The sequence below is a fragment of the Patella vulgata genome, chromosome 2 (assembly GCF_932274485.2).
Source record: "Patella vulgata chromosome 2, xgPatVulg1.2, whole genome shotgun sequence".
Lineage (NCBI taxonomy): Eukaryota > Metazoa > Mollusca > Gastropoda > Patellidae > Patella > Patella vulgata.
In genome coordinates, this window is record NC_065880.2 from 20,110,095 (window position 1) to 20,125,097 (window position 15,003).

A 15,003-nucleotide genomic window follows, 5' to 3' on the forward strand; every position below is an offset into this window, starting at 1 on the left:
GTGTCGCTAGCCATAATAGAAACCCATTTTTGCTACACGAAATCTATGTTTCAACGTATTGTTCATGATAACTATGACCGTCGCCCGAACATAGCAATTCAAAATGGTGTTGTACAGTTAGGCGACGAAAAACAAAATTTACATTTTTCGCAGTTTCATTAGCTCTTTCTAGGCCTAGTATAGATTGCCATTGATTTGAAGAGAAGTTGGTGGTGGTTCCTTAACCTAGACAAATATTGTGGTGAATATCAAGACAACATGACATGACAATTTTTGTTTTTGTGTCTTCGACTCAGTTCCAGTTACTCTTGAAACTGGACAGGACTGCTGAGGACAGGCATTAAAGTAGCTAAGTCTCTTACTGAACTCAATATCATCCAAAATCTTCAACATTGAAAACACGAATTATTTGTCAATTTAAATCAACATTGATGCTGTGATCTTACTGGAAAAAGATGGACTTCTGATATCACATATTTAAGACAAAATAAACATTTCACCATTGGTACACGAATTGTGTACCACAATGCGTTTCAGCCCCAGTTGTAACAAGAGACTCGAGGAACGAGGCTAGACACATTGCACCAAATCAAACGGCGTCGCCATATTCTTATCTGGAGATCATGCGCAATAAATACTATGTAGACTGGAATAGCCAGACGCTAGAAATTTGCATTCGATTGAGACTGCTGGCTTATTTCGCCGAACATAACTGATTTGAAATTAGATTTAAAACGGAAAACATTGAATGTAAATCAGTTTATATACATTCATATTACAGTATTATATGCGTTGCGACCCAATTGTGTCAATTTCTAGGTCACAAATGTTAGCGATTTAGCTCCTTTAATCTATCCTCTAAATACCAGTTCTAATATGCATTTTGCTAAAAAAAAAAAAATGAATAAATAAATAAACAAGATAACCTAAAGGACAAATTATTCTCCGCTAAGTGTAGTCGTGACGTCCTGAGGCATGCAAGGACAATTCTTGAATTTCTTCTGTTCAGAGTTTTAGTCTTACTCTTAGTTCCTTTTGAATGGTCTCATGAACAGAAGAAGTCCTGTGTTGACCGTTCCTGTCCGGGCAATATGAAATGAATGAAAATACCTCTCTAAGTTCAGCTTGTCCTATCTCTCCTGGAGTTTACCAACATGAAGGCCTGAATATTTGCTACTTATTAATTTTAATTTTTTTTCTTTAACTCTATTTTATATTGGAATTATAAATATGAACAATTTGTTGGATATTTTATTTTAATCAGATTGATGGAAGTAGGTCAATTTTGTACTTCAGAAATGACGTCTGATTATGCAATTCTTTTTCAAATCAAACAGAAGGATGCAGTCTAATGAAATTTTTATTTTGTTGTAATCGGTTGACTCGGGTATATAAAGCAATATTTAATTTTCTATTATCATATAATTTATGCCTGCCAACATTGTGATATACAGGTATTGCATTATAGTATTGATATTGAACAATATGTAAAACGTATTAACCAGTAGAAGTGTACTAAGTAATAGGGAAGAAACCCATCTCATCACAACATGGTTTAATTATATTCATTTGATCTACCTTTGATTTCAGAACTCCATTAAATTCATGAAAGGAAATGAAACAAGAACCAACTTAAAAAAGCTGTATATTTTGTTTAGAGACATACATGTATTGTGCTTGTCAGATTGTTATTGTTCAAAAAGATGCGTATTAATGAATATACAGTGATCTATGGAGATAAAGTTCTTCTTGTACCTTATGAGTCACATCATGTACCAAAGTAAGTAAGAGAAATAATTTATTTTTGTTAAGTCTTTTTAATCATTTTACCTAGCTATGTAATTTAAGTAGCAAGATTTGACAGTAGTGGCATCAAAATTGTATTTTACTAGTAATTATTGATGCATCCAGTTTGTATAGAGAATTCAATCAATAAGTGACTTGTTTATATAAAAATATGATTTTGAATAAAGGTATATGTCTGATAACTTTTGTGTGTAAATGAGTGTTGTATGGTAACGATGTGCCTGTTCAAATTTCAACTTTTTTCAGATACCATGCATGGATGCAGGGGAGAGAACTTCAACGCCTAACAGCATCAGAACCGCTTACGCTTGAAGAAGAATATCAGATGCAAAAGCACTGGAGGGAAGACAATGATAGTGAGTCTTATACTAAATTATATATAGATATATTTCTTATGGCATAGTGGCAGTCAAATGATAGATAAGCTACTGCCTTGTCAAAATTGCTACTAACTGCCCGTTTTTTTAATGCTACAATCATGTCTGATTTATCAATATTATTTAAGTTCCTTATCTCTTCTTTTCTTTCAGAATGTACATTTATAATTCTTGATTTGAAAAATTATCAACGTCATCAGGGAGGATTAAAAGATAAAGAAATTGGTAAGATTCTTATTTGCTTGAGACCTGGTGGTTTATTGTGTATTGAGGGTGTGAAATATAAATTTCATAAATGTGTAGAATGAAATGCTTAATAAAATTTATAGGTTTTTTTCACTGGTGGTGGGGGGAAACTAGGAAGTGGAGGGATCATATTCTACTAAAAAATTGAAATAAATTTTAGGAACAAACATAGTCTATTTAATCTCCGAATTGAGGGCCCCTGTAGCAGTCTTTTGAGACGCTTCTTATTTCATTTAAAATTTAAGAATAGCTGAAATATACATAATTTTAGTTGTACTCCAGCGTGACACAACTTTGTTGTTCATTTTCATCTCTGATAGCACTGTAAGTTCTGTTAGCAAGAGAGGATCATTTCGGTTCAATTGTATTTCAACAATTCACTTGTGCATAGAGGTCCTCAGCAGTGTGGGGAAACAGGAGGATCCGGAGAAAACCCACAAGGTTGGACAGGCGATCCTATTCCTTGTCACATACAACCAGGGAATGGAAACCACACCAGTTGACTCAATGACAGACCTTAACGCGCATATTACATGTACTTTTGAACCCATTTTCATCCATTTAGCTCTTTTAAATGGAGAGCTTTGACTAAATATGATTAGGGTATTTGTATAATGAAGATGTGAATTGTTTCTTTTTCAGATACCATGATAGGTGATGTTAATCTGTTTTTTAATGAAGGAGAAAGTCGAGATATAGCTGAAGTTGAAATAATGATAGCAGGTATAATAAATATAACAAATTACAATTAACTAGAAATGGAATGCATGTAAGCTGTTTTGTATTACATTTCTATGGTGCAGTTTTACTACCAGATACAAATCAACTCGTATTTTGATTTTGCAAATACAAAATACAAAAGCTATAATTTTACCATCTATATCAAGAAATAAAATTATTATTCTTTTTCTGAAAAAATGATTCAGCTCTGGTGTACACTTATGGTAAGATATTTATATATTTATGTTTAGATGCTGGTTCAAGAGGAAAGGGATTTGGTAAAGAAGCGTTAAACTCTATGATGAGATACGGTATGTATCGGTTTCTATTAACTCAAGTTTTTTTTTATCAAGATCTTGGTTCTCATCAAGTAATAGGACTAGGCTAAGAATTGATTCAGTATTATTAAGCATTCATTGCCAGGTTATTAAGGTTAAGAATCTCAAGGATGATTTGTAGTTTCAATTCTGTTTCCTTGTGATTTGTTGCCAGTCAACCTATCTTTTCTTATTTGCATTTTGATTGACTGGTGTGTGTATTTTAGGTATGGAAGTTCTACATGTAAATAAATATATTGCTAAAATTGGTTATAATAATCAACCTAGTCTTGGTATGTTTAAGAAATTTGGTTTTGAAGAGGTAAGCTAAATAAAATTGCATTTTATCTGAAATTTCAATCACAGTATTCCAAGAAGGAGTTATTATTATATCGTTTTTATACGCCCACATGTATTTTGGGTGTATATAGTCGTTGCCCCTGTCCATCCGCCCGCCCATCAACAGTTGGCTTGAGAACGCGATAGTGGCTAAGTTTTTAACAGGTTTTTTTTCAGATTCTGTTTGAAGCATTCTGGTTATAAGAGGACAAACTCTATCGATATTCAGTGATCTAAAACTTTCCATTCCCAAGTTATGCCCCTTTGCCGAAAACCTTGTGACTGTGATAAAGGCTACAGATTATAACAGATTCTTTTCAAATATGGTGTGAAGCATTGCGGTCATAAGAGGATGAAACCTATCAATAATCAGCATTCTGCAACCTTCCATACCAGAGTTACCCCACCACCTTTGCTGAAAACCTTTCGAACGCAACAGAGGCTTTAGTTTGGCACAGATTCTTTTCAGTTGCCGGATTATCAGATTGGGTCAGCATCAAAGTTTTCTTTTTGGATAAGCTGCTGTCAAGACATTGCTGCTTGTTGGGCATATTTCCACACTTTGCATGGCTAACTATAAGAACTGATTATGTCAAGTGCAGTAATAATTATTCCTTCAGATTTTCTTTAAGTTACTTATATTTATTGTTGTTGATATTTTAGGTATCTAGAAGTGATGTGTTTGAAGAGGTGACACTTGAACTTTATCTTACAGATGAAGATAAAATGATGATATTAGAAAATACACCAGTTTATAGAATAGATGTTCAGGGCAGTTAATACTATATAACATAATGTTTTTGTGGTTATAGCATGTTCTGTCTTCACTCTCTTGTGATAATATAGACAAACTTCTATCAGTTGTACTTCCTAATCATTACACTAGTCACTGTCTCTATCATTGAAAGTGTGCTGTTTAAGATTAAGAGGTCTGTTAAAGATGTGCTGTACTATAATTAAGATTATATCATAATAATGCACAAGCTAGATTGACATTACGGATATAGATCTTCATGAGCCCAGGTTATTTTTTCTAGGCGAATATGTTTAGAAAAACTCAGGTTTCTCTTTTGTAAGTATATATATGCAAGTATTTGTATATAATATTGTATTGTGTATATAACATGTTCAATGAATGAAACCAGATTATGTTTATTGTTATGATACAATAAAGAGATTATAGAAACCAGTTGATGTTTTCTACAAAATTTGATATACTGATAAGCAATGAAAATGCACAACTAATTTGACTGAATGTGCTGGTGAAATGTGATCTTTGGCACAATTGTAGGCTGGCCATTTACCAAAAAAAAAAATAACATTTACCAACATCCCACAGATGCCATAAGAACATATCTTTACAGAGAAACATAGCTGCCAGGGCTAAAAATAAGATGTCAATAACATGTGGACTTATATTGTTGTTGCCCCTGTCCGTCCACAATTTGTTTGTGGACACTCGACAGGTCAAAATTTTTATCCGATTTTGACGAAACTTGAAATATAGGTTTGTCTCTTAATGATCTTGGTTTCTTTCGATATTGGCATGTATGAGACCATAACTTCATGGATTATGGCCCCTGATTGTACGAAAAATCACGTTTTTAGCTTGTGGTCACTCAAGGGGTCACAATTTTCATCTGATTTTGATAAAACACGAAATGGATGTTTATAACCCAAAGATCATGGTTCCCTGCGATATCGGATCGTAACTTCCTGAATTATGGCCCCCGATTGTATGATAAATTGCATTTTTAACTTGTGGTCCCTCCAAAGGTCACAATTATTATTCGATTTATCACCGTTCAGTTCGAATTTCGTGAAAATCGGACCAAAACTGGCGGACAAAATGGCCGCCCCATGTACGCAAATAGTGTAAACAATGGTATAGCAAGGTTGCGGACCCCTAGAGGCCACAATTTTGATCTGATTTTGATGACACTTTAATTTAATGTTTTTATCACAAAGCTCTTGGTTCCGTTCTATAATCGCACATATCCGAATGTAACTTCCTGGATTATGGCCCCTGATTGTTAAAAAAATCGTATTTTTTAGCTTGTGGACCCGCTAAAAGTCACAATTTGTATTCAGTTTTTGAAAAAAAGTTTAAATATATCACCGTTACACGTCAATTAAGGTGGAGTTCGAATTTCGTAGAAATCTGACTGAAACTGCCAGGCAAAATGGACGCTCCTTGTACGCAAATAATGTAAAATTATGTAATACCAAGTTTGTGGACACTCTAGAAGTCACAATTTTTATCCGATTTTGATGAAACTTGAAATGTATGTTTATAATCCAAAAAGAGAGAGAGAAATGGGGTTTAACATCCACTCGACTCAAACTAGGTAATTTCGGGACTTACACTTATTCAATAATTCAATACTCCTCGTCACGTACAACCGGAGAATTGAAACCATGTCAGTTGACTCAATGACAGGGGGGGTTGGATGGCTGAATGGTTAGCGCGCGCGCGCTGTATCATAAAGTCTGTCATTGAGTCGACTGGCGTGGTTTCGAATCCCCAGTTGTACATGACAAGGAGTAGGGTCGCCTGTCCAACCTCGTGGGTTTTCTCCGGTTTCCTCCCACTGCTAAAGACCCCTATGCGCAAGCGAATGATTGAAATAAAATTAAAACCATATGTTAGTCCCAAAATGACCTAGTTTGTGTCGAGTGGACGTTAAACCCCATTTCTCTCTCTCTCAATGACAGACCTTATGATACAGCGTGCATGTGCTAACCATTCGGCCATCCAACCCCCCTATAATCCAAAGATCCTGGTTCTTTTTGATATTAGCAGATATCAGACAATAACTTCTTGATTGTACGAAAAATCACATTTTTAGCTTGTGGACGGTTGAGTTTGAATTTCGTGAAAATCAACCCAAAAATGTCCAACAAAATGGCCGCTCCTTGTACAAGTATGTAATACGAAGGTTGTAGACCTCTAGAGGTCACAATTTTTGTCTGATTTGGATGAAACTTAAAATTTATCTTTATATTGCAAAGATCTCAGTCCCTTTTGATATTCGTGCATTTCAAACCATAACTTCTTGGATTCTGATTGTATAGAAAATCGCGTTTTTTTGTTGTTTTTTAAGCTTGTTCTCTATCCATCTCTTGTAAAATTTGGGCGTATCATGCCTGGCAACCGCTGGTTATCCAATTTTGATGAAACTTAATACATGTGTTTATATCCCAAATATCTCAGTTCCTTTCGATATACACGCATAACATGCACAACGGGGGGTAACTTCTTGGATTATGGCCCTTGATTGTACGAAGAAATAGCAATTTTAACTTGAGAGGTCAGAATTTTTATCTGATTCTGAAAATCGTTTAAATATATCATCATTACACCCTGATGATGATCGAGTTCAAATTGCCTGTCGAAATGGCCTCTTCTTGAATGCAAATTGTGTAAAAGTATGTAACACCAAAGTTGTGGACCTGCTAAAGGTCACAATTTTGTCCGATTTTGATGAAACTTAAAATATATGTTTAAATCTCAAATATCTCAGTTCCTTTAAATATTTGTACATATCAGACTATAACTTGTACGCAAAATCACATCCTCTAACAACACAATTTTTATCAGATCTTAAAAGAACATTTAAATATAACACCATAATGAAGGTTGAGTTTGAATTTTGTGAAAAATTGAATCGAAACTTCCCGACATAATGGTCTTTCCTTTCCACAAATTGGGTAAAAGTATGTAAATACGAAGGTTGTGAATCCTCTAGAGATCACAATTTTTGTCCGATTTGATGAAAATATATCTTTATATCCCAAAGATCTCAGTCCCTTTCAATATTCGCGCAGTTCAGACCATAATTTCTTGGATTGCGGCCCCTGATTGTACGAAAAATCACTTTTCTCTGTCCATCTCTTGCAAAATGTGGGCATATCTTGCCTGGCAATCACTGGATTTCTTGTCAGTTCTGCTAGTTAATCCAACCTACCTGTTTTGTTGTTGAATAATGAAGTGCTTCAGCTATTTGCAGGGTTGGGTGGGCAAGTGGTGTAACATGCTCTGTAGTTCAAAAAATCTGATATCTATGCAAGTCATTGATTCGGTCCAGGATTTTTTTGTGACAAGGAGTAGGGTCGCCAGCTTAATCTTTTTTTGGATACTATGACTTTAAATAACCACAATATATGAAAATTATGTTGATATGATTTATTTTTTGTTATAAAAGCTGATATGCATAATTTATTCTAATAATACATACATACAATAATCAGACTACAATCCTAGTTCATGATATAACATAAGATTATCAAAAATTTGTTAGTATGTGTTATACAGCCTAAAATTATGAAATGCAATAGAAAATTTGTTTTTGACAAAGAAAGCATTATCTACAAAATTTATAATATTCTTAATAAAAAGGAGATCAAGCCAGATAAAAAGTCAAATATAGAGTTTAGGACCACACCCTGTAAAACAATCTTTAAAAAAAACCCCAAATATCATTTTATAAATAATTCAAATCAATCAACCCTAACGTAGGGTATTGACTTTGGCCATTTGAAGTCCTGAACTGTTTTTATTTCCATTGTGCCAACATAGATTTCTCACTGCATTCTACATATTGCAAAAGTTAAGTCTCAAAAAGATGACGAGTCCAAAAGTGGTTTAAATCCGTTCAATATTTAAAAGTTATGAACTGACAATTTCGTAACATTCTGCAGATGATATAAACAGGCCAGTACCACGTGTTGGTAAATTTTTTCAACGGCCTCTTTTTAATCAGATTGAATCCAAGCCAACTAAGATTATCTATGCAGATTATTGTGACCGCCGCATGCGGTAATGCACAATTGACCCAATATACCAGGAAAACTAAAATTCAAAAAAGGCATATCATATCATTTGAATCACATTATTTCACATGAAGTTAATATGTTTTAAAACTAAATAAATATCAATAAATTTATTGCAAATAGAAATATCAGTAGAACTAGATTGACTGAGACAGATATGAAGAGTAATTATTAAAAAAAAAAAGAACCGAACCAGATTCATTACAAGTTCATTCCTACATGTATAATATAAATATAGATATATGATAATACATAATTGAATAGAAAAACAGATACGAGGAAAAAAAAACAACAATGACAATTTTGAATTTCAGAAAATAGAAAGACTGATTAGTAAATAATACATGTAGGCATAGTATTTGCATAGTAATTAATTACACTTAAATAATGTTAGTCTTTTGATCTTGTGTCATATTTCAATAAATATTATTGACTAGTAAGTTACACTAAATTAAATATATCACATGTTCTAACTACACTATTTATAACATGAGTTCACAAACTTTAGTCTATTGTACATACAGGTATATAAAATAAAGTATTGAAGTACTGCATGCATTCAAATAAAGGTGTGGTTCTTTTTTACACCTACACATATCATATAAAACTCCATACAAAGCTTATAATAGTTAAGGCTGTACCTGTTTAAGGCAGTTTAAAAAAATCTTGATTCATCATGTCAACTATCTCTATCACGTCATGTAGAAATAACCATGATGGGGCATGTGCTACAATCTTAATTTACTTAAAATAAATTTTGTAATATAATTTATTTTGTCTGTAGGCTCTACAGGTCTATATAGATGTTCATGAATACATTAGGTAAAGCAGATTTGTAATCACTCAGCAGTTTATACTGGTCTTAGCACAGACAAAGCAAATCTATAATCACAGTCATTTCATATATTCAATAACATAAAATTGGTTTATGTAATACAGTATTTGCCACAAAATAAAAGAAAGAGAAATAACTGACTCTGCCAATACATTTAATGATGTGTTTACGTTGGCAATGAGGCACAAATTTAATATCTATACCAAGTACAATTACCCTACCTTTTGTATACATATACATGTAATTGTTACTAATAATATTAACATTTTACCTCAGAAAATTTAATGACATATCCATATTTTATAGCTTTTAAGCACTCGCCAGTTATTTATCAGAATATCTGATTTCAAAACCATATAAATGAGTACTGGTATAGATTGGGAATTGTTTTAAAATCAGTTAAACATTAAATTTCGTAACAAAGTATTGTTCATTGTAATTTCATTAAACCTGCGACTGTAATAAAACTTAAAAAGATATTTATTGTTAAAAAACCTAAAATTATGTAGGATCACATTTACATTTGCAAAATCTTTGTCACAACAATTAGTCTTGATAACTCCAGACCAAAATTTCTCAAGTGTCAGTTAAAATGAGGCTATTTGGTATGGACTAATACAGGTGGACAAAACTGGAGATAATTCCGGCTGGAGCTACACCACAACCGTATTATCTGCAGTAATTTGAGTATCACTTCAGTCAGTTATGTATCATAATAAATACAACAGAGCACCAACTATTTACAACTATCAAGTGGAAAATTACGAATATTCAATCCCTAATCAACAATGGCTTGTAATGGAATGCGATCAGCGAACATGGCTATTTGTATTTTCATTTGTAGTGTTAAAGAAATACGGTTTAATTCAATGTCTACTCAACACAAACTAGGTCATTTTGGGACTAAAATATGTCAGCACATCTTTAGTCCAATAATTCTTTTGTGCACACTAATCTTCAGTGGGTGTGGAAACCGGATAAAAACTTTCATGGTTAGGCAGGGAACCTTACAATATCTTTCACACAGCTATATTGCAGATGCCAGTGAAAGGGCAAATACTTTGTAGCACTTGTGTGACCATTAATATACTGGTACATGTAATATACTGGTCATTAAAATATAAGTATATATATAATTTTTTTGCTCAAAATGCAAATGAAAGGCACAATAATTAATTATATACAGTAAATTTAAAACATAGAAGGGGACTTATCAGGCCCCCTATACACCTTCTAGCAGCAAAGTCGTTAGTGCTAAATCTAAAATCATTGTCAAAAAATCCCACAGTACAAGTTTTAACAAATCTATTATGAACTCTGAAGTCTGTTTGAACTATAGAAAGTTTTAGAAGTAAATATGTAAATGGAAAAATATCTTGACAAAATGCGTTTGATGAAATATATGATCCTAATATTCAAATGGATTCCCCTTATGCCCTGTGAGCAATCCCATCATGTTTTTAAATGCTTCCATTGAGAACTTTTTTCTGCATCACATTCACAAGCTTTTACAGTCCAAATTTGAACAGAAACACAACTCCAAATGAACAATGCTACCTTGTTTTTAAAAATTCCATCAAGAACTTAACATGCTTTACAAGTCAAAATATAACCAAAAATATAAATTGGCAGAACAAGTTCAAAATTTTACGTAACGAAAATGTAAAAAAATCATCGTTATACCCTAAAACTCCATTAAGAATTGTCCTGTATTCTGTTCAAGAACTTTCATAAATTTGAATGTAAATGGGGACAGGACACTACAATTTACTTAGTCTAAAACTTTTGATTTCACTTTAGGTCTTACTTTCGATCAAATAAACAATCCCTGCAAATGTAGAGCGTTCACATGGAAAGTTGGATGGACAGATGGATACAGTTGACAACAATATGCATCCACATTAAATATGGGCATGCAAAAACAATATATCACTTTTAACAGGTAAGTAAAATATAAACTGAGCAAAGTCTAAAACAGCAAGCTATGTAAATAATCATCCTAATTTACCCAATGTATTTACCTTCAATTACACTTTTCAAAAAACATGGTCCATATCACTAACTTGTGTATAAAAAAGATTTCTCCATTACATGTAAGTGCATCCAGATTATACCTGTAAGCACTGATATTCGGAGAACCAGTAAATAGTTATGTACAGTAGTTATCTATAATATATAATGATGATATATCACTTCACATCCATTGAACTTTTCTAGGAACTTAAAATCTCTAGGCATGTTTATTAAAGTTTGTTGTACTTTATTGTTCACTAGTACCGGTACTTTAAGTGTGGTTTAATGGTCGAGAGCGAGGCATTCGTGTTGTTTCGATATATTACCCAACATCTTAAGCTCGAGACCATTAAACAACTTAAAATACAGACACTCACATGTATTTTGCAATGATATATGTCACACGGGTCCAAAATTTCAACTAGTATAAATAATATATGCTTGGCACACTGCCCGTACCATTATTTGAAATGATGGTTTGCCAACATCAAAGGATGACATCACATCTGTATTTTAATAACAACTAATTTAACCACTAACAATACATGTGTGATAATCAGCACAGCATGACCATTTTCATAGTGCATCGTCCAGTTATGAAAATACTTGTACAAGAATCAATAAAATAACCACTGCCTAAAGTATTTGACTATAAAAAGGTAAATCACTATCTTGTGATTGATCCATATGTTGTTGATTTTGTCGATTATAAGGTTGTTCTAATGGTGGTGTTCCATGGTGGCGGTTTAATGGAACACGATATGCCATTAAAGTTGAATTTGAAGAAATCTGTGGTGCATTTCGTTGTAATCGAATAGGAAGAGTGTTGTATATTGAGGTAGGTATTGGTCGATACTGGGAACCGACTGTAGAATGATGATCATATTCTTGTATACCATGATGATGTATGTTGGAGCGTATAAGATGTGGTTGATTTGATGCTGACATATTAGCACTAAATGATGACATATTATGATGATGATTGACATCAGGTGAAAATGATGCACCTTGATCAGCTGGTTGTAAGTTACTATCAGCTGCAGCATGAGTATAAGTATCAAGATCAGGTTCACCATTTCTGTCTGGTCTGACTGTTGAAGGCAAGAGAATGTTTTTCCATACATTAGCATTTGGTTCACTAATTGATCTATTTACACCCCTAGTTTCAGGTGATGTGCTTAAAGCACTTGTTGCCCCTTCTTCCAGATGCGATTCATTGACTGATCTTTGTGATGATCTGCGTTTGACCGGTCTAAAAGCAGATCTAGGTGAACCTATAGTTATTGGTAATGAAGGAGAAATATTTATATCAGAATTCAAAGCGTTAAATGCCGGTCTCTTATCATTTATGGGCATTACATTCATGTCACAAGCTTGTTCCCCAGGTGCGCCTACGCATTCATCATGATTTTCAGGAATATTGTTCTGCTCAACAACCAAATTCTGATTAGGAACTGCTGGTAACTCAGGCAAATTTTGTGTCAGAGATCTATTAATCTGTGGTTGGGGATATCTGTCCGGGTATGCACGAATGTTTAACACATTTGGATTAACCGAAGTAATGTCATAACCTCTGCCAAGAGGGGAGGCAGTGATATAATTCTTAAATGAAAGTCTTGGAGTGGATGGGATACTACTGTCAGTTTCTGTTACATTTTGAATTTGTTCAGCTTCTTCATTTTGAAGATTTTGTCTGAGTTCATGACTAAGCTCATCTGACTGGCGAGGTTCACTATAACCAACATTTCCTCGGTTTCTTTGTGAGTCTCTTCTACTGAGCTGTGGTCGATCCTGAATCTCCATGTACAAAGGACTAATAAGACGTCTTTGTAACTGAAACTCTTCATTTGCTTTGTCTTCTTCATAATTCCTGATCCTCTCTTTCGGAAGTGGTGGCTGTTTAATAGCATCTGTATAAGATGGCAGTTCATCTTCATTGAATGCTGTGGGTAGTAACTCAGCATTGGCCTCAACTTCACATGGAGGTCGTGACTTAGGTCGACGTGAACGATGAGGTAAAGACCTATAACTCTGTTGTTTAGTTTTTCTCTGATCATCTAAAGAATCTTTATGTACCGGTACTGAGCATTCACTTCTTTGTTTTGGCCCTGGTGGGTTACCCTGACTGTGCCGTCGACTGTGTTTTTTCTCACTTCTACAACCACGGTTTTGCTGATCAGAACTAGAACGTCTGCTGCTGCTAGAGTCTTTCCTTCTGGTTCTGTCTATAGTTCCTAATTTGGGGGTTTCTTTGCTATTTGGTCCTCCCGCAGATCCACTAGAAATTTCTCTTTCTTGTAAGTCAGATCTACTGTTGGTACTTGCTCGTAAATAGTCACTTTGATTATTTGTTCTTCTAGATGAACTCCATGTCATTTTATATTTTTTACTTTTCCGTTGATAAAAACCATCATGTCTAGCACATAAAAATAACGCTGTGATATTACCCATCAAACTTAATAAAGAAAATGTTAAAGCTGCCACATGAACATAAAATGTTGATTTTTGGTGATTGACTTTGAAATATGCGACATGTTTATAAAAGTTGCTGCTGTAATCTAGTCCAGCAGACGACATAACAATCATAATAAGAGACATAACAATAGCAAAACAAGAACAACCAAAATAACATTTCACACTTTTAGCGCCTTTAAATTGTGATGATATTATACCACTGATACCTGCCGCAAATATAACTGTACCACACCATAATCCTGTTCCCATATAATGTCCCCAAACACGTAAAGTAAATCCAACAATCGCCACAAGAATACATGCAAGGCCCAGAACTGATACAGCAATAGCCAGTAACAACACTTTATGGTGAGGATATTTTTCCAACGACTGTCGTACTTGTTGAGACATTTTGGTTTATCCGTTTGGAAATAATTTGGTCCCAGGTGTTGATATATTGTACTTGACTTTAAAATTTCATAATTTTATAAATTCTTTTCCATTGGGGTTTTTTTTTTTCGATTTTAACATCCAGATCTATTCCTAGTGGATTGTTTTACTTTGCCATTTTCATCTTTTTTTTTACTTCTATTTAGCTTGGAATATGACAAGTTGCACTATAATATTATTATTTAATTCTCACAGACACAGAAATGGAAATACATGAGTAGGCCTACTCATTTCATTCCTCCATTTTTCCTTTGTAATTTTTGATCCAACATAAATTCAACTAAAGAAATTGATCTTACGCAGTAAAGTTCAATTTCCAGTACCCATGCACCCAGCACTCCCATTAGCATTGTTGGCACTGTATTGAATGGAAAGTAAACGATGATGACACCGACTTGGTGGGCTTTTCCCCATCAGTATTTAGTCCAATACTTATAAATCTCAATTGAGTGCAATAATATCCTTATTCGCTTTTATACTTTCTTCAAAAAAACTTAACAGTATACTAGAACTAAACAATGCAAAAGTTGTTTTCTTGTAAACAAAATAAAAATTCCTATAATTTCGACCCTGGCCATTATTTTTTAGACTTGTTTCTCCAGATGTAATTCAC

General features: G+C 33.7%; 2 protein-coding genes across 2 annotated transcripts; one reads left to right on the forward strand and one right to left on the reverse strand.

The window, feature by feature from the left end:
• The first annotated feature begins 89 nt into the window (after positions 1-89).
• LOC126812395 (N-acetyltransferase 9-like protein) lies at positions 90-4,994 on the forward strand. The gene is made up of 8 exons (XM_050538772.2): positions 90-241; positions 1,591-1,780; positions 2,053-2,162; positions 2,337-2,408; positions 3,072-3,152; positions 3,401-3,460; positions 3,694-3,788; positions 4,469-4,994. The coding sequence occupies exons 2-8, from the start codon at positions 1,704-1,706 to the stop codon at positions 4,583-4,585; spliced, it is 612 nt and encodes a 203-aa protein (XP_050394729.1). The 5' UTR covers positions 90-241; positions 1,591-1,703; the 3' UTR covers positions 4,586-4,994.
• Positions 4,995-7,976: 2,982 nt separating this feature from the next.
• On the reverse strand, positions 7,977-14,977 carry LOC126810476 (uncharacterized). The gene has a single exon (XM_050535562.2). The coding sequence runs from the start codon at positions 14,349-14,351 to the stop codon at positions 12,123-12,125; it is 2,229 nt and encodes a 742-aa protein (XP_050391519.1). The 5' UTR covers positions 14,352-14,977; the 3' UTR covers positions 7,977-12,122.
• Positions 14,978-15,003: the final 26 nt, after the last annotated feature.